Source organism: Monosiga brevicollis, genomic scaffold (assembly GCF_000002865.3).
Source record: "Monosiga brevicollis MX1 MONBRscaffold_12 genomic scaffold, whole genome shotgun sequence".
Taxonomy (NCBI): domain Eukaryota; class Choanoflagellata; order Craspedida; family Salpingoecidae; genus Monosiga; species Monosiga brevicollis.
This window is the reverse complement of record NW_001865049.1, coordinates 598,494-624,831: the sequence shown is the minus strand read 5'-3', so window position 1 is coordinate 624,831 and position 26,338 is coordinate 598,494. Positions and strand designations below refer to the sequence as shown.

The 26,338-nt window shown below is 54.5% G+C and overlaps 6 protein-coding genes across 6 annotated transcripts; 2 read left to right on the top strand and 4 right to left on the bottom strand.

The window, feature by feature from the left end:
* Positions 1–1,229: 1,229 nt before the first annotated feature.
* MONBRDRAFT_32672 (uncharacterized protein) lies at positions 1,230–6,333 on the bottom strand (the record flags this gene model as incomplete). Its single annotated transcript, XM_001746292.1, has 8 exons — positions 1,230–1,423; positions 1,456–1,589; positions 1,696–1,817; positions 1,900–1,994; positions 2,769–2,823; positions 2,928–4,598; positions 4,718–4,955; positions 5,123–6,333. The coding sequence occupies 8 exons, from the start codon at positions 6,331–6,333 to the stop codon at positions 1,230–1,232; spliced, it is 3,720 nt and encodes a 1,239-aa protein (XP_001746344.1).
* Positions 6,334–10,803: 4,470 nt separating this feature from the next.
* Positions 10,804–11,698, bottom strand: MONBRDRAFT_25987 (uncharacterized protein; the record flags this gene model as incomplete). Its single annotated transcript, XM_001746291.1, has 4 exons — positions 10,804–11,035; positions 11,124–11,206; positions 11,373–11,547; positions 11,574–11,698. 4 exons carry the CDS (start codon positions 11,696–11,698, stop codon positions 10,804–10,806), a joined length of 615 nt encoding a protein of 204 aa, XP_001746343.1.
* A 629-nt stretch (positions 11,699–12,327) lies between these two features.
* On the top strand, positions 12,328–14,744 carry MONBRDRAFT_25986 (uncharacterized protein; the record flags this gene model as incomplete). Its single annotated transcript, XM_001746415.1, has 8 exons — positions 12,328–12,554; positions 12,763–12,847; positions 12,941–13,107; positions 13,306–13,383; positions 13,469–13,838; positions 13,962–14,132; positions 14,264–14,401; positions 14,484–14,744. The coding sequence occupies 8 exons, from the start codon at positions 12,328–12,330 to the stop codon at positions 14,742–14,744; spliced, it is 1,497 nt and encodes a 498-aa protein (XP_001746467.1).
* A 314-nt stretch (positions 14,745–15,058) lies between these two features.
* MONBRDRAFT_32671 (uncharacterized protein) lies at positions 15,059–18,369 on the bottom strand. Its single transcript, XM_001746290.1, has 11 exons — positions 18,237–18,369; positions 17,975–18,032; positions 17,744–17,847; positions 17,497–17,568; positions 17,122–17,383; positions 16,882–17,043; positions 16,540–16,785; positions 16,284–16,417; positions 16,097–16,170; positions 15,312–16,009; positions 15,059–15,239 (listed from the first exon to the last, which is right to left on the bottom strand). The coding sequence occupies exons 1-11, from the start codon at positions 18,264–18,266 to the stop codon at positions 15,184–15,186; spliced, it is 1,896 nt and encodes a 631-aa protein (XP_001746342.1). The 5' UTR covers positions 18,267–18,369; the 3' UTR covers positions 15,059–15,183.
* Positions 18,370–19,779: 1,410 nt separating this feature from the next.
* Positions 19,780–20,438, top strand: MONBRDRAFT_8754 (uncharacterized protein; the record flags this gene model as incomplete). The annotated part of the gene is made up of 3 exons (XM_001746414.1): positions 19,780–19,875; positions 20,051–20,127; positions 20,216–20,438. 3 exons carry the CDS (start codon positions 19,780–19,782, stop codon positions 20,436–20,438), a joined length of 396 nt encoding a protein of 131 aa, XP_001746466.1.
* A 706-nt stretch (positions 20,439–21,144) lies between these two features.
* Positions 21,145–25,405, bottom strand: MONBRDRAFT_32669 (uncharacterized protein; the record flags this gene model as incomplete). The annotated part of the gene is made up of 11 exons (XM_001746289.1): positions 21,145–21,215; positions 21,424–21,445; positions 21,527–21,600; positions 21,702–21,900; positions 21,993–22,055; positions 22,190–22,291; positions 22,408–22,521; positions 22,646–22,724; positions 22,837–23,043; positions 23,075–24,012; positions 24,104–25,405. 11 exons carry the CDS (start codon positions 25,403–25,405, stop codon positions 21,145–21,147), a joined length of 3,171 nt encoding a protein of 1,056 aa, XP_001746341.1.
* Positions 25,406–26,338: the final 933 nt, after the last annotated feature.

Below are 26,338 nucleotides of genomic sequence, written 5' to 3'. Positions count from 1 at the left end.
CTCTTTTGTCTAAAATTTTTTCTCTTTCTTTTGTTCTTACACACTGACTGACGAACAGAAAAAAAATCCTTCAAAGCCAGTGTGTGTGTTTCGTTTCGGTGTGTGTGCCTTATCCAAAGTAAACAAAACAAAGGGGAAACAAAAGCTGGCGCATCCAAGTTCGCCTGCAAGCAAAACTGATGAACACATCCACTGATACGCCATCGCTTGCAAGCAACCTTCTCCGTCTCCGTTTCTCTTTTTTCTTTTTGTTTTAGGAGTTCCCGCGCAAATTGGTGGTGGAATTGTCGACAAACGCGCAGGGGGTGCGCGCATCACACGCATGCACGGCGGAGCTGGGCTGTGTCCTCGACCTGCATGAGTTGGGGGCAGAAGCAGAACGGGCGGTGTGGGATCATGAGCACCGAACCGGCGCCGCAGCGAGGGCGCCGTCGGAAGCAAGGCTTTCGCGGACGGCGCATGCGCAGCACGTCCGTGTTTGAGTCCAATCCAGGACGCTCCCCGGCCGTGGCCGTGGCACACACTGACAGCGTGTACCTGCGCCAACTGGTCGAGGACCCCGAATTCCCTGCCCACAACATGAAGGAAGCGCTGCATCTCTCCCTGCAATGGACCCGGACCATTCAACTCCGCCTTCGATCGCTGCGCCACCGAGCTGCTGCACGCCGCGCGCCGAGTGTGACTGCTTACTTGGGTGCCCTGCTAGACGCCGATGCTCAAGGCCCTGCTGCCTCAGACAGCCCTACCCCACAGAATGGAGCCGCATCAGCACTGAGCTCCTTGATGAATGAGCCAGTGGCACGTCCTGCCGAACCCACACAGGCTGCTACCTACCCCGTGGCCCTCTTTGACTTTGCCCCGCCTTCTGCCATCTGACCGGAGTTGCGCTGCATACAACGCGGTAGCCATGTCGAACTCTGCCTTGGAGGATCTTTTGCAGCCAACCGCAAGTTCTCATTCTTTTGCCCTTTTTTTCTTTATTATTATCATGGCCCTCGTGGGGGGATGTTAAAAATTTGCTCGGCATTCGAGGGCAAGAAGTGCCTTGGCGCGCGCGTGCTTTTTCCGCCCAATGGTGCTTGATGGTAAACGCATGTAATGGAATTTATTTAGCCCTGGCCCGTTGCAAAATACTTGACGACACACGCAAACACATCCAATCCCGTGCAGACAGATGAAAAGTAATCAATTGCACCTGGCAAAACCATTCGACCTCCAGGGCGGATGGCTCAAACACTGCCAACAAGCTCCAGCTTGGACAGCTCATGACCAAAGTTATCGTTTGACTTGACTGCAGCCGTAGCGCGCACAAGACCCCAGGTGCGATGTGAGGGAACGAGCCACAAACTGCTTGAGCAAATGACGCAGAGCCGGGCCCACAAAGCCTTGCAACCGTCCGCCGTCCTTGTGACTGAGGCAGACCCTTTGCTTTTTCATACAGCCGGCCAGACGCACCTGCAAGGCCATCAATGGCCAGGTCATTGTTGGTAGGTCCGTTGTTGTCATAGCCGTAGGCTCCCTCCACGCTGTTGACGCCGTGCAGCTCCATTTCGACGTACATAAAGTAGAGATAGGAGGCCTGCTCAGGCCTGAAAAGTCGTTGGGGCCAGACAGAAACAGTAAAGAATGCTATGAATTGCACGTCTCGAACATGCGCAAGATAGAGCAGGCTGCCCAAAAGTGGCATCGACGAACCGGAAGATGGTGCACAGAACCTCGCCGTCATCCTCGGTCAGATCAAACTCCCAATTCTCGTTGGTGCCACCCACCACGGCAAAGGCCACTGTGCATTGAATGGTCTGGCCACTGGACGTCACCTACAGAAGCACGCGTGACCTGATGAGCCCTTGGTGGTGAGTGTGGAGGTCGACTGAAGTCAAGGAAGAGCATGGCGTGTACCAGCTCTGTCATGTGATGCTGGCGCGAGCCGTTGGGCTTGGCGTTGATGACTTCACCCGACGACAACGCCAGACCCAGCATCATCACGACCAATACTGCCAACCGCGACATGATGCTTGGTCAGTGGGATGGATTGACTATCCACGGCACCCGGAACGCAACCAAGATGCCAATGAGTGACGCAACAAGGCAGCCGGGAAAGCGATCCAGTCGTGGAGGCCAACAGCGCACAGAAAAAAATAATCACATGAACAGATCAGATTTTGTTCTGAAAAATTCCACCCTCAAGAAAAAGTTGGGTTATTTGTTTCGTTCACCCTTTTTTTGTTGTGTGATGATGAGCATGTTGGTGATGATGTGATGATTGATGGGCGCCAACCACCACGACTCGCAGCCTCAGGGGGGCAGCAGAGCAAGAGGAAAGAGAGCAAGCAAGGGTCAAGTTAAAATTTAATGATGGTCCAGGTTAAACAACACCAAACGTTGAGCATGAACAAGATGCATGGTACCGCGAGCGCCTCAGGCGACCGGACCATGCATCGGGAAAGAGTTGCAACAAACAACATGACGCGCTTCGACCCCGCAAAATTCAAAGACACATCATCCAGTTCATCGTTAGACGGGTATCCATGATGGAGCAACGAAACACAAGCCTTGAGGCGGGCGCATGAAAACATTCGCCACACGCACAGCCAAGGTTGAAAGGAAGAAGGATTGAAAGAACAATTTCAAAGAAAAGAAAAGGCCCGCCAAGCGATGCCGCGTTCCAGAAATAAACACACGGGTAAAGCAGGTGGGATAGGAAAGGGGGTAAACGGGAGGAAACCTAAAAACTCAAAAAGTTGATAAAAGAGCTAGCTGTTATAAACCGGGAGACGTCTGCGAGTAGCTGCTACTTCTGGAGCGATTGACATCCATAGCACCCTGCACCCATGAGGACAACGAAGAGAACAAAGTCATGGGTGAGTGCAAGCCTGATATGACAAGATGACAAGGCATCAGACGACACAATTCTTTCTGGTGCTTACCAGCTGAGCTTGCTGCTGCTGCTGCTGCTGTTGTTGGTGGTGATGTTGGTGGTGGTGTTGTTGTTGTTGTGGTTGCGGTTGTTGCAGTTGTGGTTGTGGTTGTGGTTGTGGTTGTGGTTGTGGTTGTGGTTGTGGTTGTGATTGTGGTTGTGGTTGTGGTTGCGCTTGTGGTTGCGCTTGCGGTTGTTGCGATTGCTTTTGCGGCGGTTGTTGTTGTTGCTGCTGCTGCTGCGGCAGCGGCGGCGGCTGTTGTTGTTGAGCAGAAGCTTGCAAGGGCTGCAGCTGTGGGATATGCGGCTGGTTCGTGGACAACTGCTGGGGTAGGGGCTGCATCATGGTCCCGGGTGCAAGTCCACCGGGATACTGAGGAGCCATCATGCCTGGCTGCCCACTGCTTGCAGGGGCTGCGCCCATCCCCGCACTGTTGGGCCCAGCAGGTAACTGGCCATTAGGAGGTGGATAATAACCAGAAGGGTAGCCATTGGCAGACCAATACACGGCATTGGTGTTGGGACCCCCGTGGCCGTTGGGGATGGCTGCCGGTGCCGGTGCGTGATAGCCGGCAGGAACTTGCGATGGAGGAGCCTGCTGGACGGCCGCGTGGTTGGCGTTTTGAGATGCCTGGGTTGGAGCGGAAGTTACTGAACCAGGCTGGACGGATGACTGTGTCGGCTGTTCTGTCTGTTGTTGAGGCACAACCTGGGCTGGCATGTGCTGTTGAGCTTGAGCTTGAGCCTGTGCCGATGGCACCTGCTGGGACTGAGGCTGAACCTGGCCTTGAGATTGAGATTGATCATGAGGCTGAGCCTGAGGCTGAGCCTGGGGCTGGGCCTGGGGCTGTGCCTGGGGCTGGGCCTGGGGCTGGGCTTGGGCCTGGGCCTGTGGCTGGGCCGAGGCTGGCGGAGAGGTCAACACAGAGGAGGGTGCTGGTTGGCCTGCCGGGTCCGCACTCGACACCGATGCCGTCCCAAGCCCGTTGCTGCTACCCTGTGATGTTGGCGAGGTGGGCGAGTCGATGCTGCTCGTGGACGGGGTACGTTGGGCAATAGGTGGTTTGGGTTCATCCGAAACAGGCTCCAGGCTATGTAGCATGAGCTGCGGTACTGGGGCTTCGATGTCCCCAGAAGTGCACTTGCTGACAAAGGCCTGCAAGACTTGAAAGTAGGCCGAGGTAGACGCGACAAGATTGTGCTTGTCCTCCTCACTAATGGCATCCCCACCCTTCAGCATGCTAGCCTCTGCCTGCCGCAGCGCCCGTCGCAACTGGTCCCAAGATACGGGCTCTACGACCTCGCGCACAACGTCGCGCACAACCTCCCGCATCGGGACACTGGGGCTAGATGAGCTACTACCAGCACGAGGCGTGCTGTCGCCATCACGGTCCCCAGATTCATCGTCGTCCCCAGCACCTGAGTCCTTGTCAGGACCATCTGCGCCCGCCGTCGAACCGGCACCAGCAGTGGCGCCCGTGCCGGCACTTGTGGCAGCTCCGCCGTTGGTACCAGTGCCATTGAGAGATTCAGTCAGCGTGGCTCCAGCGTCGCGCTCCTTGCGGTTCAAGACACCATCCTTGTTCTTGCCCGCCAATTCCTTGCGCGCACCCTCGACCAGCTTGGTCATCTGTGTCAACAACACGTCACAGTCCTCTTTGACAATCAGTTCATTCTGCATCTGCGCAAGATGTGACCAGCCAGCCATGGCGTGAGTCGGTCCCGCACAGCAAGACGAGCCTGAAAAAAAAAGGTGCAAAGGTGGGTTGGTCATGGCGTGTGTGGCGAAGTGTGACTTACCAGTTGATCCACGACATCCTTGATGTCTTCGTTGAGGTCAAGCGTGAAGGTGACCTGTAGACGATCGTCCTGACCTTCCTTGATCTTCTCCAGTAGAATTTGTGCTGTGCCGTCCTCGTTCACGCCCTTGAGCTCGAGTGTACTCGAGTGCTGACCGGCATTCAGAAAGTTGACCAGTTTATCGTCCTTGGCATCTCTCGTCAAAAATTCATGCTTGAGCAAGTCCGGGATGGTCGCGCTATGGCACAATTCAATAAAAAAAGGCCGCAAAGTAAGGTAGGTGAGAAAACAATGTTGATACAAGCGCGCAGAAAACATGACCCTACACAACATGGGCATTGGAAAAAAAAAAAAATGTTTGCAAACCCCAAAGCATGAACATTAGGCACACGAGTTTGTGCGTACCGTTCGTCGGGGTTTTGGCAGATACAAGACATAATGAAGCGATATTCGGGGGAATCCTTTTTCAACTTTTTCAAGCTGTCCGGTTTGAGGCCTTCTGAAACCATCTTGTAGACCTGGGCTGGGTTGGTGAAAGTGTGATATGGGTACTCGCCGGTGAGAATTTCGAGGACGACCATGCCAAAGGCATAAATGTCAACGCGGTGGTCATAGTTGTTGCCGTACATCTCCGGGGCCATGAATTCGGGAGTACCAATGATACTCTTTGGCTGGAGTTGCTCCGAAGCCAGACCGAGGTCTCCAATCTTGACCTCACCGGTGGTTCCGTTGATGAAGATGTTGTCACACTTGAGGTCGCGGTGGATAATGGGCGGGGTGCGGGTGTGCAGGTACTGAAGGCCGCGCAGAATCTGCTTGCACCAGGATTGGATAACCTTGGGCTTGAGCTTGTTACCCAGGGTGGTGATGTATTGCTTGAGGGTGCCCGAGGTCATGAGTTCGGTAATGAAAATGACGTGGCCGCGCTTTGAACTCCAACTGTCATAAAAGGCGGTAATGTTGGCATGATTGAGGGAGCGGAGTGTCTTGATTTCTTGCCGCAAGCGATCGCCGTCCTTCTTCTTCATTTGGGCGCTGGAGATTTTCATCTCGTTCCAGGCCACTTCGCGTGCCTCAAACGTGTCAAGCGCACGGTAAACGTTTTTGAAGGAGCCACTTCCCAAGACTGAGTCGAAGCAGTGGTAACGGTTGCGATCGGGGCCCTCTGAGGGCCCACGATCCCGCACGTTGCGTTGCTCGTCGCCGACATCCTGGTCCTCATCATCCTCATCCTCACTCGAGGTGTCGCTGGATTCACCTTCACCATCAATGGGCGAGGGCTTGGGCTCTGCACGACCGCCGAGCTTGAAGTAGATCAGGTTGACCAAACGGGGATCAATCTTGTCGCCTTTGAGAGGTTCAGCCGACTCGGGGGTCTCCTCTGGATCCCCGCTGGCATCTGGTGTTGGGAGCTTGGCCAGGTCTTCGGCGTTGAGTTGAGGATCGATGGTTTCTGGGGTGTCGAGGGTAGCCAGGGTGGGGGCACGGTAGACATCAGATTGGCTGGCGTTGTGTTCTGAGCCGAGAGGGATGGCGGGACCGGGGCCGGAGAGGTCTGGCGCGGGCAGCGGCGGGGCCGGGGCCGGTGGCGGCAAAGCTTCCGAAGACTCGGTCATGATGGCGGTGGCGACGCAAACACGGTCAAAGGGAAGAGATAAGCGAGGCGCAACCCAAAATGAAGCGCTAGGCCTGAGCTGCTGGGGCAACGGAGGGGGCCGGTGATGCGACGGGGTGGTGTGTGGTCCATCAGATGAGCATGGCGAGCCGTTTGAAGTGATGTCTTGATGGCACAAACAAGCAGGCCGACGGGAGTGTGCTCTACAGATGAGGGCAGCGCGGCGGGATCGAAAAAGGTGAACAAGGATGAGAGCGCATGGGGTTGATAGCGAGTCAAGGATGAGCAAGGACACAGGACAGCAACGCCATGTCGCCCCAGAGGTCGGCTCACCTCTAGCGTGCCAGATGGGGTCTCAAAGCCCAGAGCAAACAGGCAGGGGTGGCAGTGCGCGAGGCACGTAGAAAGCCGTTGTAGCGTCAGCAGAAGCAGGAGCTTGCTGGAGCTTGCTGGGCACCACAGCAGCAGGCACAAACAGATGTGCAAACAAGTGCGTGGACGCGCGTGTGTGTGGAAAGGAAAGCAGAGGGGCTCTTCCGGCAGAACGCAGATGACAAGTCGAGTGGAAACTTGCAGCGTGGCACGGGCAAAGAGAAAGCTAGAAGCCTGATGATAAGGCTCCGGGGTTTGATTTGAACGTGGGGCCACTCGTCCAGACGGGGAGGGAGGGAAGGTGGAGGGGGGGGACTGGGGGATGGTCCCAAGAAGCGGGAAGGTTGGGCCAATGGCCAAAGCTTGCCGTGCGCAGGGTCAAGAGAAAGGATGCGGAGGTGTACTGTGCCGTTGGGAGCAAGCGACCACGCAGCCGGTGAACGACAGCAGCGCGATGGGCAAGGTCAAGGGATGGCAGACCAAACTGCTTTTCAGGGCAGCTTCTTCTCCAACAGCAAGGGCCCACAAACTACAACAGCCCACCACTGCCACCAACAACCAACAACCGCCAGAGAAAAGTTATCGGAAGCGGCCAAGCAGCACACACACACTCACACGCAGTCAAAGCGATACACACACACACACACACACACACACACACACACAGAGTCTGAGCGAGCGAGAGAGAGAGAGAGAGAGAGAGAGAGAGAGAGAGAGAGAGAGAGAGAGAGAGAGAGAGAGAGAGAGAGAGAGAGAGAGAGAGAGAGAGAGAGAGAGAGAGAGAGAAGAGAGAGAGAGCGCGCGCGCAGCACACACACTACACACAACACACTACACAGAAGTTTCTCCCTAACAGCTTTAAGCCGCATATCCCAATGCCCGAAGAGAACAAAAGATTTTTAGCACACACACACACACATGTACGACGCACACACACACTGATCACAACGTTGGCTTGAAGGGGGGATGTCGGTTACAAAAACGCTGTGGTGGTCGTTGTTGTCAAGTGTGGTAGATGGTGTTGGGTTTGGCTTAAGGTGGCGGTAAAGTGTGTGGAAGCGAAACCACAAAGAAAGAAAGAGGGAGAGCGCTTCTATGGAACGCGCTCTTGCTGTTTGACGGCGCGCTTTCATGCTTTCACGCTGTGGTTGGTTCTTGAAGATTTTTGTTGTGTGGCCGGCCGGGTGGTGATTGCTCCGGCGCTTTGAAATGGTTGAAGACATCGAGGAGACTTGTCAGGGTCTGCGACATGCCCCCGCTTGAAGAAGGCAGACGGGCCTGCCCCTCGGCTCATCCTCACACTCCCTCTTCCCCTTCGATTCATGTATACACTGGCTCCCTGTACCACATGCATGTGGCGCTCACATTCAACACGGCGGCGTGTGGTGTGTACCCGCAAGACTACGGGAGAACACAACAAGAACTCTAAGTGTTACGTCAGTCGAGATCCCCAAGTGCTTGTCAGCAAAATCGATGCCGAAGCTTATGGCGCGTTGCGTGTGCGACGGTATCACCACAGCATGGACTTGCGCTCCAACAAGAACTGACCGCGGCAACGTGATGCAGATTTATGTGTGAGGATCGGTCACACTTTGCTGCCTGGAATGGGAAACCTGAGGAATGTTCGTCGCTACGCGCCCCTTCTTCCCTCATGCCATGTGTACCACCGACCTACGTGTGTAATGTGTCTGTGTGGAAAAAAAACCTCCCTCGCACCCATCGCATTCATATTAGATTTACCCGTATTTTTGTCTGGAAATCAATTCTCTTCCCTCCATCTGACAACCCCCACGCAACAATCTCCTCGTCCCCCACAAGACTCACTCGGGTCCCCAGAGACCAGGAGACTGGGAGACGAGGAGACTAAAATCTTGTCCGCACCAGCCGGGCATTGGAAAGTGTACATTATGCTCCACTTTCTCCCACCGCCCCCGGGGACTGCGCTGCCCTCGACGCCCCCTCGATTTTTGGTGGTACGTCGTGACGATCCAATGGGCGCTGTAAACATCTGTCGGTTTGGAAGGGAGGGAGGAAGCTGAGCGTTCTCCGTGTCTGTCTTGAGCCCATGCCTCATCATCGGGGTGCTGCGTGCTGGTGGCGGCTCACCTGCTGGAACTTGCTCAGGGCTGGCAACGACTGCGATCGCATGGGCGTGGCTGGCCACTTGATCAAGCCACCCCATTCATGAGCTCTGCTCCCGGGGTCTCATTGTTGGGTGCCCCCGCCGATTCGATCCCCCTGCTGGGGTGATCAAGAAGCCACGCGCACACCGTGTTTTGCGCGAGACTGACCGAAAAGCCCGTGACACGGCTTCGGCTCGGGTCAAGGGTGGTACATGACATTGTCGTTTGCCCCTCGATACGATACGGACACAAGCCCTGGCTACAAGCCCAAGCCCAATCCCCATCATGGCGGCGAGCCCCGCCAGCTCAAGCACCGGGTCTGGATCGGGCATGCCTCGCCCAGCGGCAACCACCGACAAAGCCCTCGTTCACCGTATTTCTAGCGTTCGTTTCAAGTCGCACACTGCCTGCCCTGCACTTGCTGCTCTCCCCTTCCTCACCCAATGGCTAATGTCCCATAGGCCAAGCACAGGGTCGCCAATGAGACGAGCCTGCTCGTGTTTCAAGGATCCTGGAAGGTGCGTGGCCTTGGGGACCAAGCGCTTAGATTGAACCTGTCCCATACCTTGTGCCGACACGGGCGTTCTCGACCCCTACCTTGGCCCGCTGGTCTAGCATCTTGCTTGCGGTGGCAAAACCGCTCCCTCACCATGTGCACGGCCCCGATGCCTGATCTAGGGATGGCAAAAGCAACTTGTGCGCATCGAACAAAACGTCCTTATCATTCGCATGCCCCCATCTCCAAACTCGGCTCGCGTACGTTTCCTCAGACCCATCCCAACCGCATGGTGGCGGAAAATAAACGACCCCTCCACATGTGCTCACGCTTGGAATCAACACATCTTGCTAGGCCCGCGATGACGTTGAATATCTCCTCAGTGGTGCTCGCATCATCGAACAGTCGGCCAAAAACATTCTGCATGTCGCCCAGGTAGACCCTAAGCCCGACCCCTTCTCGCTCCACCCTCGTTTCCCTCCCTCCCCCTCCTGGCCAATTGCCTGGCCTCTCTCTTCTGCCCTCAACGCCTTGGCCGCTGTCCACCCAGCTACTGCTCTCCGATGGAGAACGCGTGTTGTTTCGCGCCAGCAATCGACTTGAGCTTGACCGCTGGATGCTTGCCGTCCGCCGAGCCAGCACAATGGCCCCCGATGTAGCCGTTGATGCTACCCATCACTGGTAGGACGGCTCTTGTCACCACAAGGACCCTCAATGTCATGGGCTTTGTCAACCACCGTTTCGACTCTCATCAATTGGCAACCGTGCGTTCAACCATCACAATGCACACGTGCCGGCTGCCCGCTCCCTTACCTCACCGCTAGGCATTACGTCAAGCGCTGTCGTGGCACCCGCGTATGCGGCCACTGTGGTGCCAGCTGCTCCGGGACGCTTGCCCGCGCCGTGCAATGCGAAGGTACCGTCCCCCTCCATGTGCTGTCAGCTCGATCCAGCTGGCCTTTTGCGTGACCTGAAGCCTTCTCCTGGTTCGACTCACACCACCATTCATTCCCCCATCACAGCTTGCCACATCCTTCTCCATGAGAGCTGCGTTCCAGATCTGCAAGCCTCGTGCAAATGGCGTACCATCGCTCACGTTCCTCAGGCGGAACGCCTGCGTCAGGTCCGTGATCATCCCAAAGGCCCACTCAACGGTAGCCACAAACCCCGTACGCCCACATTGCTCATGCCCATCATCTCTTGCATGGCCTTCAGGCTGCCATGCCACACCAATGGGAACAGCGCGCGGTCCGCGGCAAGTGTAGCGGCTGTGCAGCTCCACTTCGTGGTTTGCGAAGCTACGAGTGTTTGTGGTGCAAGCGTACTGTTCACTCGTTTTGCCGCGCCTCCTGCTCGGCCTCGTGCGATCAGGGGCCATTTGCCCTCTCCGTCCTTCCTGTGCGTTTCCGTGTCTTCTTCTTACACCGTCGCTGGATCCGAAGGATGACGCGCCTTGCTGAGCGGCAACTCGTGGCTGCTTTTATGTTGTTGTTATTGTTGTTATTGTTGTTGTTATTGTTGTTGGTCTTGTTCTTGTTCTTGTTCTTGTTCTTGTTCTCTTGTTCTTGTTCTTGTTCTTGTTCTTGGTCTTGTTCTTGTTCTTGTTCTTGTTCTTGTTCTTGTTCTTGTTCTTGTTCTTGTTCTTGTTCTTGTTCTTGTTCTTGTTCTTGTTCTTGTTCTTGTTCTTGTTCTTGTTTGAGCTTACGTCATTCCTTTTGCCTCGTTCTTTTTAGCCTGTGGACGTGGTGCCGAGCCGCTTTCACAGCATTGACGGTTATTCCTGGCGTGTGTTAAGCCAACCTCACATCTCCCCGCTGGTGGTATTTGTCAACACCCGCTCCGGCAACAACGACGGAGTTCGCATCATGGGCATGCTTCGCTATCTGTTGAACCCAGCACAGGTGAGCCAGCCGCTGAAGGTCTTTGAAGCCAAGGCGTGAACTTTAGACGTTGCCCGCCTCGCTTATGCACCTACCTGTGTGCTAGATCTTTGATTTAGGCCAAGGTGGCCCTGCCTCGGGCTTGCAGCTGCTGCAAGACAGGCCTTACTTTCGCGCTCTCGGTTGTGGCGGCGATGGCACAATTGGTTGGATCCTGCACGAACTTGATAAGCACGGCATTCGTCATGTAGGTCGCCCCGTCGCCGATTCCCGCAGCTTGTGCTCGTACACCTCTGCCAATTTTGGGCGGACAATTCGGCATCGTGTGTTCCGGGTGCATATCACTAACCAAGTCGAATCAATCAATGACTTGTGCTTGGATAGTGCCAGCTGGGCGTGCTTCCGTTGGGCACCGGAAACGACCTTGCGCGTGTTCTCGGCTGGGGTGGCAGCTTCTCCAGTGAGCGCCTCGACAACATGATCGACTACCTCCATGCTGTCCAAAATGCCAAGGTTGCCCTCATGGACCGGTGAGTAGGCTGCCACCAGCCTCTGCCCGAAAATTGGTTGCTCTGCTTTTCTCACGGCACCTTGTGACAAATGATTTTGACAGTTGGAGCGTTACGATAGCGCCGCAAGAATTCTCAGCCGCACCAACCCTCGAAGAAGCACCCATGCCGATTGAGGACCACATTGAAGGGCATGAGCCGGACGCTGACTCACACGATATGCGTCGCAGTGGCAAGAGGTCAGTTTGTTGCCCGCCTGGTGGTGGACGATTGGTGTCCTACGCGTACATTTGTTTTTTTGTTTTGCTTTTTCCTTTTTTTTCCTTTTTTTCCCCCTGTCAGCACCCCGAGACACTTGATTCATTTATTTGTTTGGTTATTTGTCGCAACGTCCTTGCGTTTGTGCGCATCTTTGTTGACGACGCTTCGAGCAGGCTCCGACGACCTGGCTCAGGCGGCAAGGCCGTTGTGCGAGAAAAGGCGCGGGCCTTTGTGCGCACACACTACAACCAGGCCATGGACCTTGGCCAAACCATATTAGGCCTTCTTGATCGTCTGGAGAGCACTTTAGACACCGGCCCCTACACTGGCCCAGGTCGCCACTCAGGTTCCCAAATGGTCTCTTCACCTTTTTCGGAGAATGGCCGCACCAGCACATCCACGGTGCTGTCGGCCTCCTCTTCGCAGCCGGCATCCGCCCTGTCGGTCGCCGCTGACGTGTTCGCGGCGTCCACCGACGAGGAGCTCAAGCCTGCGGACATTGTCCAGACGCTTTTGCGTTACATGCAATCTCTCTTTGACGTCATCGCCTCGATGACCGAAGACATGACCAAATCGTCCAGGTGTGTGGTCATTTTCTCCATCAATCATCGGACAGGTGTAGCATCAAGTCCATCGAATGTTCACAACACCTTTGTCAAGACCGGTTATATACTTCTTTATTAGATTCTTCCTCTTGTTCTTTGCTTTCTTGGTGTTCAGCTGCTCATTCACTCGTGTGTGACGTGTTTCTCCTGGCTCTCGCACGACCGATGAATTCTTCTTGCCTAGTTTTCCCCGCGAAGCTATTTCGCGTGCGGCCAGCGCGCGTGACCGATGCGCGCGCATTTGTGAAGGCCTCGAGGAACGTTTGCAGGTAAAACAAGCAAGCGTGCCCGTGCACATGGGATGCATTTGATCAAACTGGCTCGCCTGGCCATGTGCTCACTCCACCATGTTGCATCCTCAGAGCGCTTTAACCGAGGGCACTAACATCCAAGACATTCGCTTGGCCATGTCCGTCATCCTGGATGGATTATCCAGCCTCATGGCTGCGCATGACTTGGACGTCGCTCGACAACTCTCAGACAATGGCGGTCCCAGCTCGTCCGGAGAGGAGATGAGCGTCATGAACAAGTATGCTCGCTTGCCAGCATTTCTTCTTCTTCTTCTTCTTCTTCTTCTTCTTCTTCTTCTTCTTCTTCTTCTTCTTCTTCTTCTTCTTCTTCTTCTTCTTCTTCTTCTTCTTCTTCTTCTTCTTCTTCTTGTGTTCCCCGAGTGTATCGGCATTGAAAACTGCAACATCCTTTGACTGGGTCATATTATGGCGCGCAGCTATTTTGGCATTGGTCTTGATGCTAAAATTGCAGCGGAGTTTGATACTCTGCGCAACGAATTTCCGCACAAATGCCGGTATGTGTACACACGACCGTCGCGGGCCAAGTTGATGCTCGCACATCGACCAACTTGCCTCATTGAACTGCGGTGAATTGCCCAGGTCGCGATTGAAGAATCAGATGTGGTATGGATGGATGGGCCTCAAGGAGGTGTTTTTGAACACGTGCAAAAACCTCCACCGGCGCATCCGTATCGAGGCTGACGGCAAAGTCTTGGACCTGCCACGGCTGCAGGGTGTGGTCATTCTTAATATTGGCAGTTACATGGGTGGTGTTGATTTGTGGGGCACGCCTCGCCCTGGCTCCTCGTTTCGGCCTCAGTCATTCAATGATGGCTTGTTGGAGATTGTGGGCATTCGTGGCTCCATGCAAATGGCCATGTCCAAGTCTCTCAAGCTCAAGCCCATCAAACTTTGCCAAGCGCGTGAGGTGATTATCACAATGCTCGGCATGGAGAAATTGCCAGTACAGGTGTGTTATGTCTCCGAAGACACCAGCCAGGGTTGCGCCCGTCTCGCTCCTTTCCACCGTGGCGTGGCGACTTTTGTGCTCACTTGCGTCTGCTGCCGCCCCACCTTGATTATCGTTGCATAGGTGGACGGCGAGCCATGGATGCAGTCACCGGCCGTGATTCGCATCAGTCTCAAGGGCAAGATGCAAATGCTGTGCCGCGACCGCAACTTTGAGCAAATCGTGCGCGGCTGGAACGCACCCCTTTCAAAGGAAGCCGATCTCATTACCGCCTTTCGCTCAACGATCAGCGCTGTACGTCTGCACCTTGTAGTATCGCTTCAAGCGTTGGCACTGCTTCTCTGATTTTATTGTAATCGTGGCTTGGTAATGGGAACGGATTGCTGTTCTATTTACTCAATTTTTTTATTTTTTTCTTCTTTCAGCTGCGAATGGAACTTGGATCAACCGGCGACCTCAATTCCTCGGCCCGCCATGGGCTCAAGAAGTTTGAGGAACGCCTCACTAGTTTTGCCGGTGCCGTCGAGGTGCAAGACCTGGATGAGCCTCTACTTGCACGAGAGGTGCGTCTTCACACGCACGCACATGCCATCAAAGCGTTTTTTGTTCCCACCTGACTGGACACTCTTGCATTTGGTTTGGTAGGCGTTTAGTCCGGCTCGTGCTCGCTGGCTTGTGACGAACTCACTCAACATGATGAGCACCCTGCACCAAGCCATCGCCGATTTGGATGCGACTGCACCTGCTGTACAGCTCTTTGAGCGAGCACGTTTGCAAAGCCTCGTCCTGCTCAAATTCCTGAATGAGGCTGTACCGACCTGGCTTGCCGAGCCAGCAGGCACGAGCACACTTCAGGTTGGTTTGCAATTGCAAATGACTATTCCACCCTTTGATCTCAAAGGATAAGCTTAAAACCAGTGCTTGTTATGCTCCCCCAACTCATGCTGGCACCGTGCGGCGTCGTAGGGCCGTGCTGCGTTGGATCAGCATACGTTTGCTTGATGAAAGTACTGGGAGGCAGAATAATTAATGTTTCGATGCTTTGTGTTTTTTGTCTGTGATTGTTGCCTGTCATTTTCAATAGTCAAGCATGATGCCTTCTCGCGCACGTGCGATCACACATGTCGACTGCCTTGTTTGTTAACCTATAGTATGTCTATGCACGACCTTGCGTGTAGTTTTTGTGTTTCCCTCGCGGGATTTGCACGAGTTTAGATTTTCCAAAGATGTCAATTATATCATCACAAATACGCCTCTGAATACCATGATTGCCCTTGCTTGTGCAAATGGGAACGCGAGGCGTTGGACTCAACAGCACAAGACGAAAGTGGTTTGGCCCAAGGCATTACGCCTGTTCTTCGGCGTTGGAAGTGGGAGTAGGCGTCTCCTCGTCAGGGTTGCCTAAGGCACACGAGTCATACACAAGGAGTGAAGATGAAGCTGAAAAATCAACGTAAGAATAATCAAGCTTACCAGGGGCTTCTTCGGTGGCGGGAGCTTCCTCAGCAGCAGGGGCTTCTTCGGCAGCGGAGATTTCTTCGGTGGCAGGAGCTTCCTCAGCAGCCGGAGTTTCTTCGGCAGCGGGGGCTTCTTCGGCAGCCGGAGCCTCTTCGGTGGCAGGAGCTTCCTCAGCAGCCGGGGCCTCTTTGGCAGCCGGGGCCTCTTCGGCAGCCGGGGCCTCCTCGGTGGCAGGAGCTTCCTCAGCAGCAGGAGCCGCCTCCTCCGCAGCAGGAGCCTCTTCGGTGGCAGCAGCTTCGTCGGCAGCCGGGGCATCTGCCGCTGCCTCTTCGGATTTTTCCTCCGTCTTGGCGTCACCTGAACTCTGGCCTTCATCGGCAGGCTCACCATCTCCTGGTTGTGTCGCAGTAGCATCGTTACTGCCGCCCGGGCCGTCACCGTCACCGTCGCCGTCGCCGTCACCATCGCCGTCACCATTCTTGGCCGCTTCAGCGGCTTGAGACTCAACCTCGGCAACATCGTTCTCTGGGTCTTGCTCTTCAAACAAGAGCTCATCACCATCAACATCATCTCCCACCACCATCATACCACACTTGATATCATCCACGCCAAATTGTGCCCGAATGCTGCCGGGGTCCTCAGCACTACCGACCAGCTTGCTAAGCCAGTAACGTGCCCCCGGGCGTGACAGCTTCAAAAGGGTACTCTCGCCACTATCACATCCAGCATGCAATCATGAGCCCATAGATAATAGCATGCACATGCAAACGCCTCCGGGTGCCCAAGCTTGTCCTACAGACCTGATGAGATGCTCAATGGCTTCTGGGGTTGCCATCGGAAATATCTTTTTGGCCAAGACATCCGTCAGCAAAGTCTATCAACCGTACACGGCCAGCCCGCAGGCATCATCACACAAGTGAGTTTCGGATCACACTCATGTATGTGCTAGGCGCGACAAGCAAACGGTGCATCGAACGAATAGCCCACCTGTTTCTGGTTTTCAATTGAAAACCTATGTTTAGCCAAAAGACTAGAAATGCCTTGGGCAGCGTCACCAGCACTGCACTCGGGAGTAATCACGGCAAAATTGGTCTCAGCCGGCATGTTGTCATATGCCCACCCTGATTCAAGCAGATGATTCACACGTGAGTTTACTCGACGGTAGCATCACCATCAGCCAGTGACGGAGGTGACCAGCTAGTCCGTCTTTGAAAGGCACCAGGCCGTGAACAGCACAACTCACCATCGAAGAAGAAGTTGATTTCGCGCATGGCTGAAGACGAGCTGTCAGAGCCGTGCAGCGCGTTGGCTGTTTGATCGGTGCCAAAGAGGGCACGCAGCGATTCTGGTTTATCAGCCCTGGCGATCTCTGTATTTGTGGGGCCAATGAGCTCGCGCCATGCCTTGATGGCATCTGGGGCAGACAACACCAGCACCTTGATGGGGCCAGAGGTCATAAATGTCACCAAGTTCTCGAAGAACGGCTTGTCTGCACGGGCCGGGAGTCAGACCAAAAAGGGTAAGCTGCGATTCGCTTGTAGACAACGGCAAGCGAGGCTCAAGCCCTGTTGCTGTAGCTCCTCACCCTTATGCTCGCCATAAAATGCTTCGGCTTGCTCCCGGCTTAGCGTCATCTCGTTTTGTGCAGCCACGCGAAAGCCTGCCTCGGCCAGCTTGGCAAAGATGGCGTCGGCATGCCCCGCCTCCACGGCATCCGGCTTGATGATGGCAAACGTATATTCTTTGTCTGCAGCAAAGGGCGACATCGCCGTGAGATACCGATTGGCAGAAAGTCTTTAGCATGAGCACTGTACCGGGAACTAACCGGGAGCGGGTGCGTCTGCCACGGCTGTCTGGGCACTGTTGTTGTCACCGGTGTTGGCAGCGCCCCCCTCAGACTGAGGGGCCGCTTTCTTGGACGGTTTCTTAGCAGAAGCGCCACGGCTAACCGACACGCCAGTTCCTTCAAACTTGACGCGTTCCGTGCCCTTGTCAAGCGCATCGTGCTCACGCTCCAGCTCCTCTTGGATCAAGCTCGTAATTTTGGGGCCCTCAGACCCACGAACAACATTGACGAGGGTATCGGCCTGTTGCACCAAGCAAGGCGGGCGCACCATGCGAGTTCGTTTGTCAAAATTAACAATCGATGATGCATATGCCACCACGACGAGCGGGTAAGTAAAAATGCAAAGAAACTTACGCCGTAGAAGAGAAAGCACGGCTCTGATGTACCATGAAAATCACTCAACTTGCTGATGCGATCGGTACAAGCCTGCCCAAAGTCCAAAGGCAAAATAGGCATGATGAGATGCTGAATCCACAGCATGCCCCAGCACATGACGGCGAATGGGTGTTTTTGGTTTTGTTTTTCAAATGGCAACAGCAAAAGAGGAGCAGGTGACACAACAGCTTGGATGACAAAGACGAAAAAGAAATACGAGCCGGACCGTGGCAAAAAGAAGAAGATCATCAGTAAGGTCTGTCTTGAGACGCCGAAAGGTAGACTCCAGCGCCTTGCAGGGTCCACACCATTCTGTGTAGGCATCAATCACTGCAAAACGTATATTTGCGATACCAACCAGAAGCAGTCATGAGCAAAAGAGGGCTCGATGATGAAGCGTGCAATGGCATAGGTGAGGCGAAAAGTGGAGTGGCCTTGCCAGCCAAGAGCAACTCACCCTTGAGACCAGGCTGGCTGAGGAAGGCCTCAAAGGATGGCCCATCCATGAGCTCTTCCTGCATCCCGCGCGATAAATAAAACATGCACCCGAGCATGCGTTGACAGCCCGTTAGCGAGGCCAAATGTATCGAGATCGAGCTGGACTGGGACTGGGTCTCGGGGTTTTTCTCTCCCCAAACCCCTGCCTCTGCTCTGCTACGATTGCTGGGCCCTATACCTCCGACCGCACCATTTGCACCAAACCGGGTCACACAACACACCTGCAAGACTTGCTTCTTCTTGCCGGCCATGACGAGAGGCTTGTGTCTTGAAACCCGTCACCCGATGCGCTCGCTGCCCCGCTCGCTCTCTCGCTCACTCTCTCCGTCGTCTTGACCTGGTGCACTCGAATGCGTAACTAAGCAAGTCAGGGGAAACCCTGGTCAAAACACCAGTTGTTCCACTCTTGTACCGAACGTCACACTTTTCGAGCAGCGCCTTTTCTTGCTCTCAAACTCTCTTCTCATTCATAAATCTCTCTCTCTCTCTCTCTCTCTCTCTCTCTCTCTCTCTCTCTCTCTCTCTCTCTCTCTCTCTCTCAAACTCTCTCTCAAACTCTCTCTCAAACTCTCTCTCAAACTCTCTCTCTCTCAAACTCTCTCTCTCTCTCTCAAACTCTCTCTCTCTCTCAAACTCTCTCTCTCTCTCTCTCAAACTCTCTCTCTCTCTCAAACTCTCTCTCTCTCTCTCTCAAACTCTCTCTCTCTCTCTCTCTCTCTCAAACTCTCTCTCTCTCTCTCTCTCAAACTCTCTCAAACTCTCTCAAACTCTCTCTCAAACTCTCTCTCTCTCTCTCTCTCTCCTCTCTCTCAAACTCTCTCTCTCAAACTCTCAAACTCTCTCTCTCTCAAACTCTCTCTCTCAAACTCTCTCTCTCAAACTCTCTTGAGAACGGTTGGTTTTACACGAGTCACTTCTCGGCAGAAACCAGCGGCAGCAGCAGGTGGTCCGGGGCTGAGGGAGGGGGACTCTTCTTCTTCTTCTTCTTCTTCTTCTTCTTCTTCTTCTTCTTCTTCTTCTCCTTCTTCTTCTTCTCCTTTTTCATCTTTTTTTTGGCAGCTGAAAGGCGATAGCAACCAACGCTCGGGACCAGCAGCATGGCAGAAACAGCCACCGCACTGATCAACTTTTGCGAGAATCCCGAAGAAGATCCAGACAATGTGGGTGTGCCTGCCGGCCAACACCTTGCTGACCCGAGCCAGTGCCAGCTCCTCACTCACGCGTGAACCTTTCTCTGGTCCCTGTTTGGTGCAACAACTGGCAGATTCGTGTGTATGATTTTGACCGCCTGCGCGATCTGGTGCAAGACTTTTCTCAGAGCCATGATGGCTACTCGGACGCCTTTGTGGAGAAGGTGCTCCAAGACTTTGGCTGGGACCATGCACAATCTGGTTCGTGGCATGGGCTCACCCGGGCACGCTTGGTCCGACAATCAAATAAAAACGCGAGTGGAAATAGATGGAACGGTTTGCTAGTCATGACGCCCACTGATGATTTGCCGTGACGGGGTGTTTGCAGACTTCCAGCAACACTACAATGATGACGAAGGCATTGACACAATGGCGTTGGCCATGGTCTTGAAAAACAAATCCACCGTGCCCAAGTTTGTTGGCATTCGCTTTTGCTCTGAATGGTAGGTCTGATACTAGATATGGAGACGACTCGCTTCCCCTTCCCCCTGGCTTTGCTGAGAAGCAACTCTGTGGCGAAAAGATACCCCACCGCCGATCCGAGCCAGTCGAGCCGCGTTTGTGCTCACCAACTATGGGCCTCTTTTTGCGACACGCCAACAGCAACAACATGCTTGCTCCAATGGAGAAGAACAACGAGGAAAGCGGCGAGTTCAAGTTGGTGTATACGGTGCGTTCTTTCACTCGCTGCTTTCCACTCCAGTCGTCTTTCTGGCAATTGCCAGTGCCTGCCGCCTCTAGGCGCTTTGCTTGCATCCGTTTTGGCCATCACGCCTTTCCACTCTGCTCTTTCGTCTTGGTGGTATCTTTCTCATTTCAACGAGAGCATCGTGCTTGATGTATAGTGTAAATACTGCCGCAAGTATGAAGAGGATGCGGACAACAACTGCACCTACGTCAGCCGTGCCATTCAGGAAGTCGAGTACGTTCTTGAAACCCCGTGCTGCCAGTAGGGCGAAGCACCTTGTTAACCATTTTCATGACAACGGCTGTGCCGCGCTCCCCTACAGCAACTTGGCCCAAATCAATGCCGATGTGCGTGATGACCCGACACTGCCCCATGAAGACGATATTGAGTGCCCCAAGTGCTCAGTCAAGGATGCCGTGTTCTTCCAAGCCCAGAGCCATCGTGACCAGGTAGGGCCTGATGCCGGCAAAGGCCACGATCAACCACTTTGGCCTGACATGTCCCTCTTCATGATTCTCCGTTGCGCCATTGCGCCATCCCTCTGACGCACGCCTTCCTCTTCCACATCGCAGTCCAACATGAAGTTGTACTATGTTTGCACGGCCTGTCATTACAAGTGGCAAGCCGATACCACCGATTATTAGAGACACGCTTGCCTCACGTTGGCATACGTACCTGGTGACCTCGCGCTTTTTTCTTTTTTTCTTTTTTTTTTTTTCGGAAAGAAAAAGCCGCAAAGAAGCAGGCACCGCTTCGCTGCGGTCGTGTCCATGAGATCATGTCTGTCGGCCTGTGAGTTTTCCAAATGATTTGCATTGTACCGTGCGCCGCGCGCTGGGTCCTGTGCTTTAGTCTTTTGTGTTGTTGGTTATTGTCTTGTCCTTTCGTCTTTGGGTTGTGGGCCTGTTGTCACTTGTGGTATCACGTCTAGTGCTGAACGGACCTGGTTGGCAGGTGCGAGAGGGAGGGAACCGAAAAACATTAAAATCTAGATCAGATTAAAATCTTTTGCCCGCTTACCAAGGGAGACCTATGAAGGAGACAATTGGCGATTGAAAAGCGCCTTGGCACAGTACTGCGGGAAAGAGCAGTTCGGGGGGCCTGATTACAATCCGTTGGTTGTGTTGTTTGTGCGAATTACAGGTAAACTTTTACATTTTTTTTGGCTTTTTTTTTTCTAGCTGGACCTGGTTACTTGACTTATCGAGGCTGGCCTCTCGTGTTTAGAACATAGCCAGTTTTCTTTTTTCCCTAATTGAGTTGTTGGAATGAGTGACGGGGACTCAGGATGATGCTTTGCCTTTGCCTAGATGCCTTGTGTACTGAATGGCACATCAAGTTGGAACGGTCAACAAAGTGGTGTAATCATGAATTGTTGCAAAGATAGATTTAACGCATCTTCATAAAAAAATCTGGGCTGGCCCTCTTCAAGCTTGCACGCCGCCGGCGAGGCTGGTGCGATTCACTTCTTCTCGGCAAAAAGAAATTTAAACGTATGCTTCAAGTGTTCATCGAGAGGCTTCCACCCACCTCCTTTGCGTACCATAATTTTCTATCATGCCCAAACAGGTTGTTCCGTGACTCCGCCGTCCAGCAAAGGGCGGTGTTCTGGCATGTGTCATGATCAACGTACTTGGCCACTCAGCCGCACCGTCATGGTCACTTCACGATTGATACCGTGACCCGCGTAGCGAAATGAATATTGGCCTGCGATAGTCAAAGCGGTTTACCAGGTGAACACATTAAATCAATTTGGCTGCCTGGCAAGCAGACGCAGAGAGCACGTGATATCGCCCAACATGCCATACCTTGGCCCAGCCGAACACACGTCAAACCCTTGTCAAAGCCGCCGAGGTCGCTCATGACGGCGGAGATGACCGATGACTCTTCATCAGCCGCCGCTACACCAAGCAGTTGATGCTCAAAGCGAGCAGTCAGCTGAGCTTCCAACAACTTGGTCTCTTCCGCGACTTGCTTGAGTGTCGTGGCATGTTCCTGCTTGAGAACCTAGGTGGGGCCCGCCCAGAGCATGACATTGACTCACTCCGAGTTCGTTGCGAGGATAGCTCAAAGCCAATTGACCAGCCAAACGGTCTAACCTCGAGGTCGGCTTGGTGCTGCTCCATCATGGCCTCAATCACGTTGTGCAGATGGCGTGACTCCTACACGAAAGGGCACAACAACAAGGAGGCAATGGGCATTAACCACCACGACAGACCAATGCGATAACATGGAGTAGAGAGCCGAGCTCATTTCAAACAGACACTTTGAGAAGCACCGACTATCTGTTTCGAACCTGGCCCCGCTCGTCGGCCAGGCGTTGTCGCTCATCCTCAGCCTCCTCTGCTCGCTGGCGCCATTCACGCAGGTCCTCACGCAACGCCGACATGTCTTTCAACTGAGACATGGGTGACCGAATGCATTCCGAAACGCAAGAGTGAGCCAGCGTACAGTCAATGTAACCGGCCACCAAAGCACACACACTCAATAACAAAGGTATCGCGGCGACCGTACCTTCTCGCGCAGTTGTGCCAATTCACTGTCACGCTCACCATCAGCGTTGGCCCGAGCGGCCTCACGTTCTAGCTCCAGGCGCGCGTACCGTGCCTGCTGCCGCTCAGCTTCGGCCTGATTGAGAAAGGTGAGCAATTAGCAATGACCAAACAAAAAGACTTGCGTAGCCCCTTGGACAGCGGCGATTGAGCAACGCGCAAAGCGAACAAAACGGCAAGGAGCACGACAGAACTCTCACCTTTAAATGAGTGATCTGCGCTTCATACTCGCCCAAAGTAAAGGCCATACTGGGAGACATGACCTCCTGTTGACGCGATCTAGAAAACGAGCCACGACATTTTGTCATTTTGGCAGTGAGCATGAGCGGCGATGTACGGGGTAGCGCGTGCACGGCCAAGAAGCCTCGAGACACTCGGTTCGAATTCGTACTGCCGTTCTGCCAACTCGCGCTGAGATTGTTCCTCTGACAACTTGAGCTCAAGAGTAACCACGCGTTCCCTAACAGAGCAAGCACGTCTTGCATAAGCCTCAAAGACAAGACAATGGTTCGATGGGTCAACACGACCCTTTTGTTCCAACAAGGACCTCGCGTCTTCCTTTTCCTCGCGCAGTTTCATGTGCATCATCATGCCCTCACTTGCGCATGAAGCCGAGGAACAACACGCACCGTAGTTCGGCAGCCGTCTTGCACTGGCCCCGATACGCTTCAGTGAGCTCTTCAATCGCACTGCGGGTAGCTGCACAGCTTTCCCGCAGTTCTTGTGCCTCGCTTTCACGTGCTGCAACACGAGCCTCGGCTGCTGCTAGTTGTCGATCACGGTCTTGAAGCTGTGCCTGAAGGCTTTCGGCCAGGGCACCAGCTTCAGCATGTGGTGCGCGTAGAGCATCAAGTTCGGCCTGCGCTCGTCGAACAGCGGCCTGCAACTCTTCACGCTCCATGTCAAACCCGGCAAGTGCCTCGGCCTGAGCAGCCTCCGTTGCCGCGAGGCGATCGCGCAAGCGTGCTGTTTCATTCAAGGCTACCTCCAGCTCTTCCTGCGACTTGGAGTTTTGCGAAGCTTGAGAGGAGGCGGCCTCAAGCGCCTCGCGTAGCGGCTTGACGGCTGCTGCGGCCTGGCGGGCCTCTGCTAGTTGTGCTTCCGCGTGAGACAAGCGGTCATGGAGGGCTCGGCGCACATTGGCATTGTCTTGGCGGCGCAGCAGTGTGCAGGCAAGGACATCTGCATGCGCAGCACGATTGGCAGCCCGTGCAAAGCTGGCCCGCAAGCTGTCTAAGCCTTGGTACAGTGGACGCGTGGCTGCGCACAATCCGGTCAGCTGCTCCTGAGTACGGGCCAGCTGCTGTTTACCAGCTTCCTGATCTTGCACTGCCTCTGTAGCCGCGGTCTGGGCCACCTTGACTTGCTCGCGCAGCTGTGCCAATTCCTGCTCGTTTGAAGCAATGGTTTGCTGGAGATTTGCCAATGCTTCATTGCGCTCGGCCAGTGCCGACTCAAGCTCGACGGTGCGATCCTGATCTTGCACTGCCTCTGCAGCCGCGGTCTGGGCCACCTTGACTTGCTCGCGCAGCTGTGCCAAGTCCTGCTCCTTTGAAGCAATGGTTTGCTGGAGATGCCAATGCCGACTCAAGCTCGATGGTGCGATCCTGTACAGCTTGTTCAGAACCAACCTCTTCGGCCGGCGCAACCGTACTCACCGCGGCGCGAGCCTCTGCGACGGCTTGCTCCGCTTGGCGCAGATCCGCCTTGAGTCGCGCCACTTGTGCACCACGTTGTTCTAGAGCTGCCTCGAGTAAGTCTCGTTCTTGACGCAGCTCTTCAAGCATCGTTTCCTCAGATGCGGAGCCTGCATGTGCCGTGCTTGCTTCAGCACGCAAACCGGCCAACTCCTCGTCCCGTTGAGCCAGGATAGCTGCAAGCTCCTCTTGGCTATTGTGTGCCGTCTCCTGCTGTGTTTTGCAACGGGCTTCGGCGTCCACCAAGGCAGCCTCGAGCTCTTTCTGCACCTCTGCCTGACGCTTCAAGTCGGCTTGAGCATTGGCATGAGCTTCGCGCAGCGCTGCTAATTCTTGTGTCATAGCAGCGTGTGTGGCAGCATCCACACTGAGAGATGAGGAGTCAGCCATCACTGGAGCAGTGGAATTCTCCGGATCCTGTTTGTTTGTGGCTGAGCTACTCTCGCCACCATTGCTGGTACGCTTTCGAGCTGCTCGCAGCTGAGCTTTTAGCCCCGAAACTTTGAGCTTGAGTTGCCCAACCTCCTTATGCAGGGCCTCGACTTCAGATGGGTCCACAACCTCGCTGCCCGAGCCCTGGGTCTCGCTCACAGCTGGGTCATGTTGAGAAATCTGTAACCGCAACGTGATGAACTGAGATGAGCGAGAGGGGCAATCGATGCGCGGAGTGTGTGTGTGTGTGTGTGTGTGTGTGTGTGTGTGTGTGTACTGCGGGGCGAGATTGGGCAAAGAGCAAACCTGCTGTTCATAGTAAGCTTGTAGCTGCTGCACATAATTGGCCCAGTAGGCGTTGAGCTCTTGCCATTTGGCCTGCCAGACAGCCTCGGAGAAGCCGGCTCCATCTGCTATTGTCATTGAGTCGCTGTTCGCGGGCACGGTGCCCACTGCTGGCGCTGGGTTGTTGCTCGTCGAACCAGCCAAGGTTGTTGTTGGGTCTGAAGATTGTGCGCTTGGTGTGACCGTCCCTGTCTCCGCCCTCGTCGCGCTCATATCGGCCAGCAGGCTTTCCGGCAGATATCCAGGTGCAGGCATGGGACCAGCGCCCATATCTGCCGAATGACTCGGATGAGCCATTTCAGCACTGCCATTCACTACCACCCTCGGCGCGTTGGTATTGGGTCCACCACTGAGGTCAATCTGCAATTCTCCAGCAGGCAGCACCTCAGCGCCGATCGCCTGAGCTTGCTGTGCTCTGAGGCGCGCATAGTGACGACGATAGTTGGTATGCCGCCACGCGCTCTGGGGTAACTCGCTCTCCTCCATGCTGCACCAATCCAACAGCCTCCTGGATCGGAGCCCTACGCACGCACTCACGCCCTGCTCCGGCCCACCACCGCCACCTCCGCAGCCGACGGACTGGCTGCCAGATGCGGGATCCTCAGGGTCCAACAACACACTGACCACGGAAAACAACGATTCAAGTAACTTAAAAATAGAGGGTAGCTGGTTATTTTAATAAAATTGTGGACAAAATAGACAGAACAACTGTTGTGGCGGGGCCAGCTTGACCCGCGTGCACTTTTGAGCGACAAGTCGCCGCCGCCGACGCCGCCCGAGCTTCTTCTCGCTCCACATTCCCGCCGCGCATTTTGCTGGATTATCATCTTGTTCCGGTCTTGTTTGAGCGTTGTCGTCTCATTTCATCATGGAGGGCAAGGATCCTGAACGGTATAAGGTTGGCGACCTCAGTTACGCGCCGGCCAGCCTGCCAAAAGTGGTACGTTGTTCGTGGGCCATGTTTTGAGGGGCGGTGGTCGATTGTGTGCCTCACCCTTTTATTCATGTGGCCAAACATGTGCGTGTGCGCATGTGTACTTGGAAACGTATGTCTGCGCATCCTCACGTTCACTGTCCAAACACAGCAAATTGCCGTCGACCCCAACGACTCGACCGAGTCGTGTGCCACCTTTGTGCTCAAGGACGAAGACCACACGCTTGGCAACTCGGTCCGCTGGGTTCTCCTCAAAGAGTGCGTTTTCCTTGAGCCTCGGGGTGATCAGTCTGGCTTTCGCCGTGCCACATGCTCAAACTTGACGCCTTCCGTGACCCATTCCGCCATCCATCACAGTCCTCGCGTCGAGTTTGCCGGCTATACCGCACCCCACCCTTCAGAGAAGAAGATTAACATTCGCATTCAGACCGACGGTATGCCTGTTATTGCGCCTGTGGTCCCCCGTCGTATGGCAAAAAGCAATG

Coding starts and splice junctions, on each gene's coding strand:
- MONBRDRAFT_32671 (XM_001746290.1), bottom strand. CDS start 18,266: ATGGCCGGCAAGAAGAAGCAAGTCTTGCAG. Junction 17,569..17,743: donor ATCTTCTTCTTTTTGCCACG/GTCCGGCTCGTA, acceptor GACTTTGGGCAG/GCTTGTACCGATCGCATCAG. Junction 16,171..16,283: donor CAATTGAAAACCAGAAACAG/GTGGGCTATTCG, acceptor TACGGTTGATAG/ACTTTGCTGACGGATGTCTT.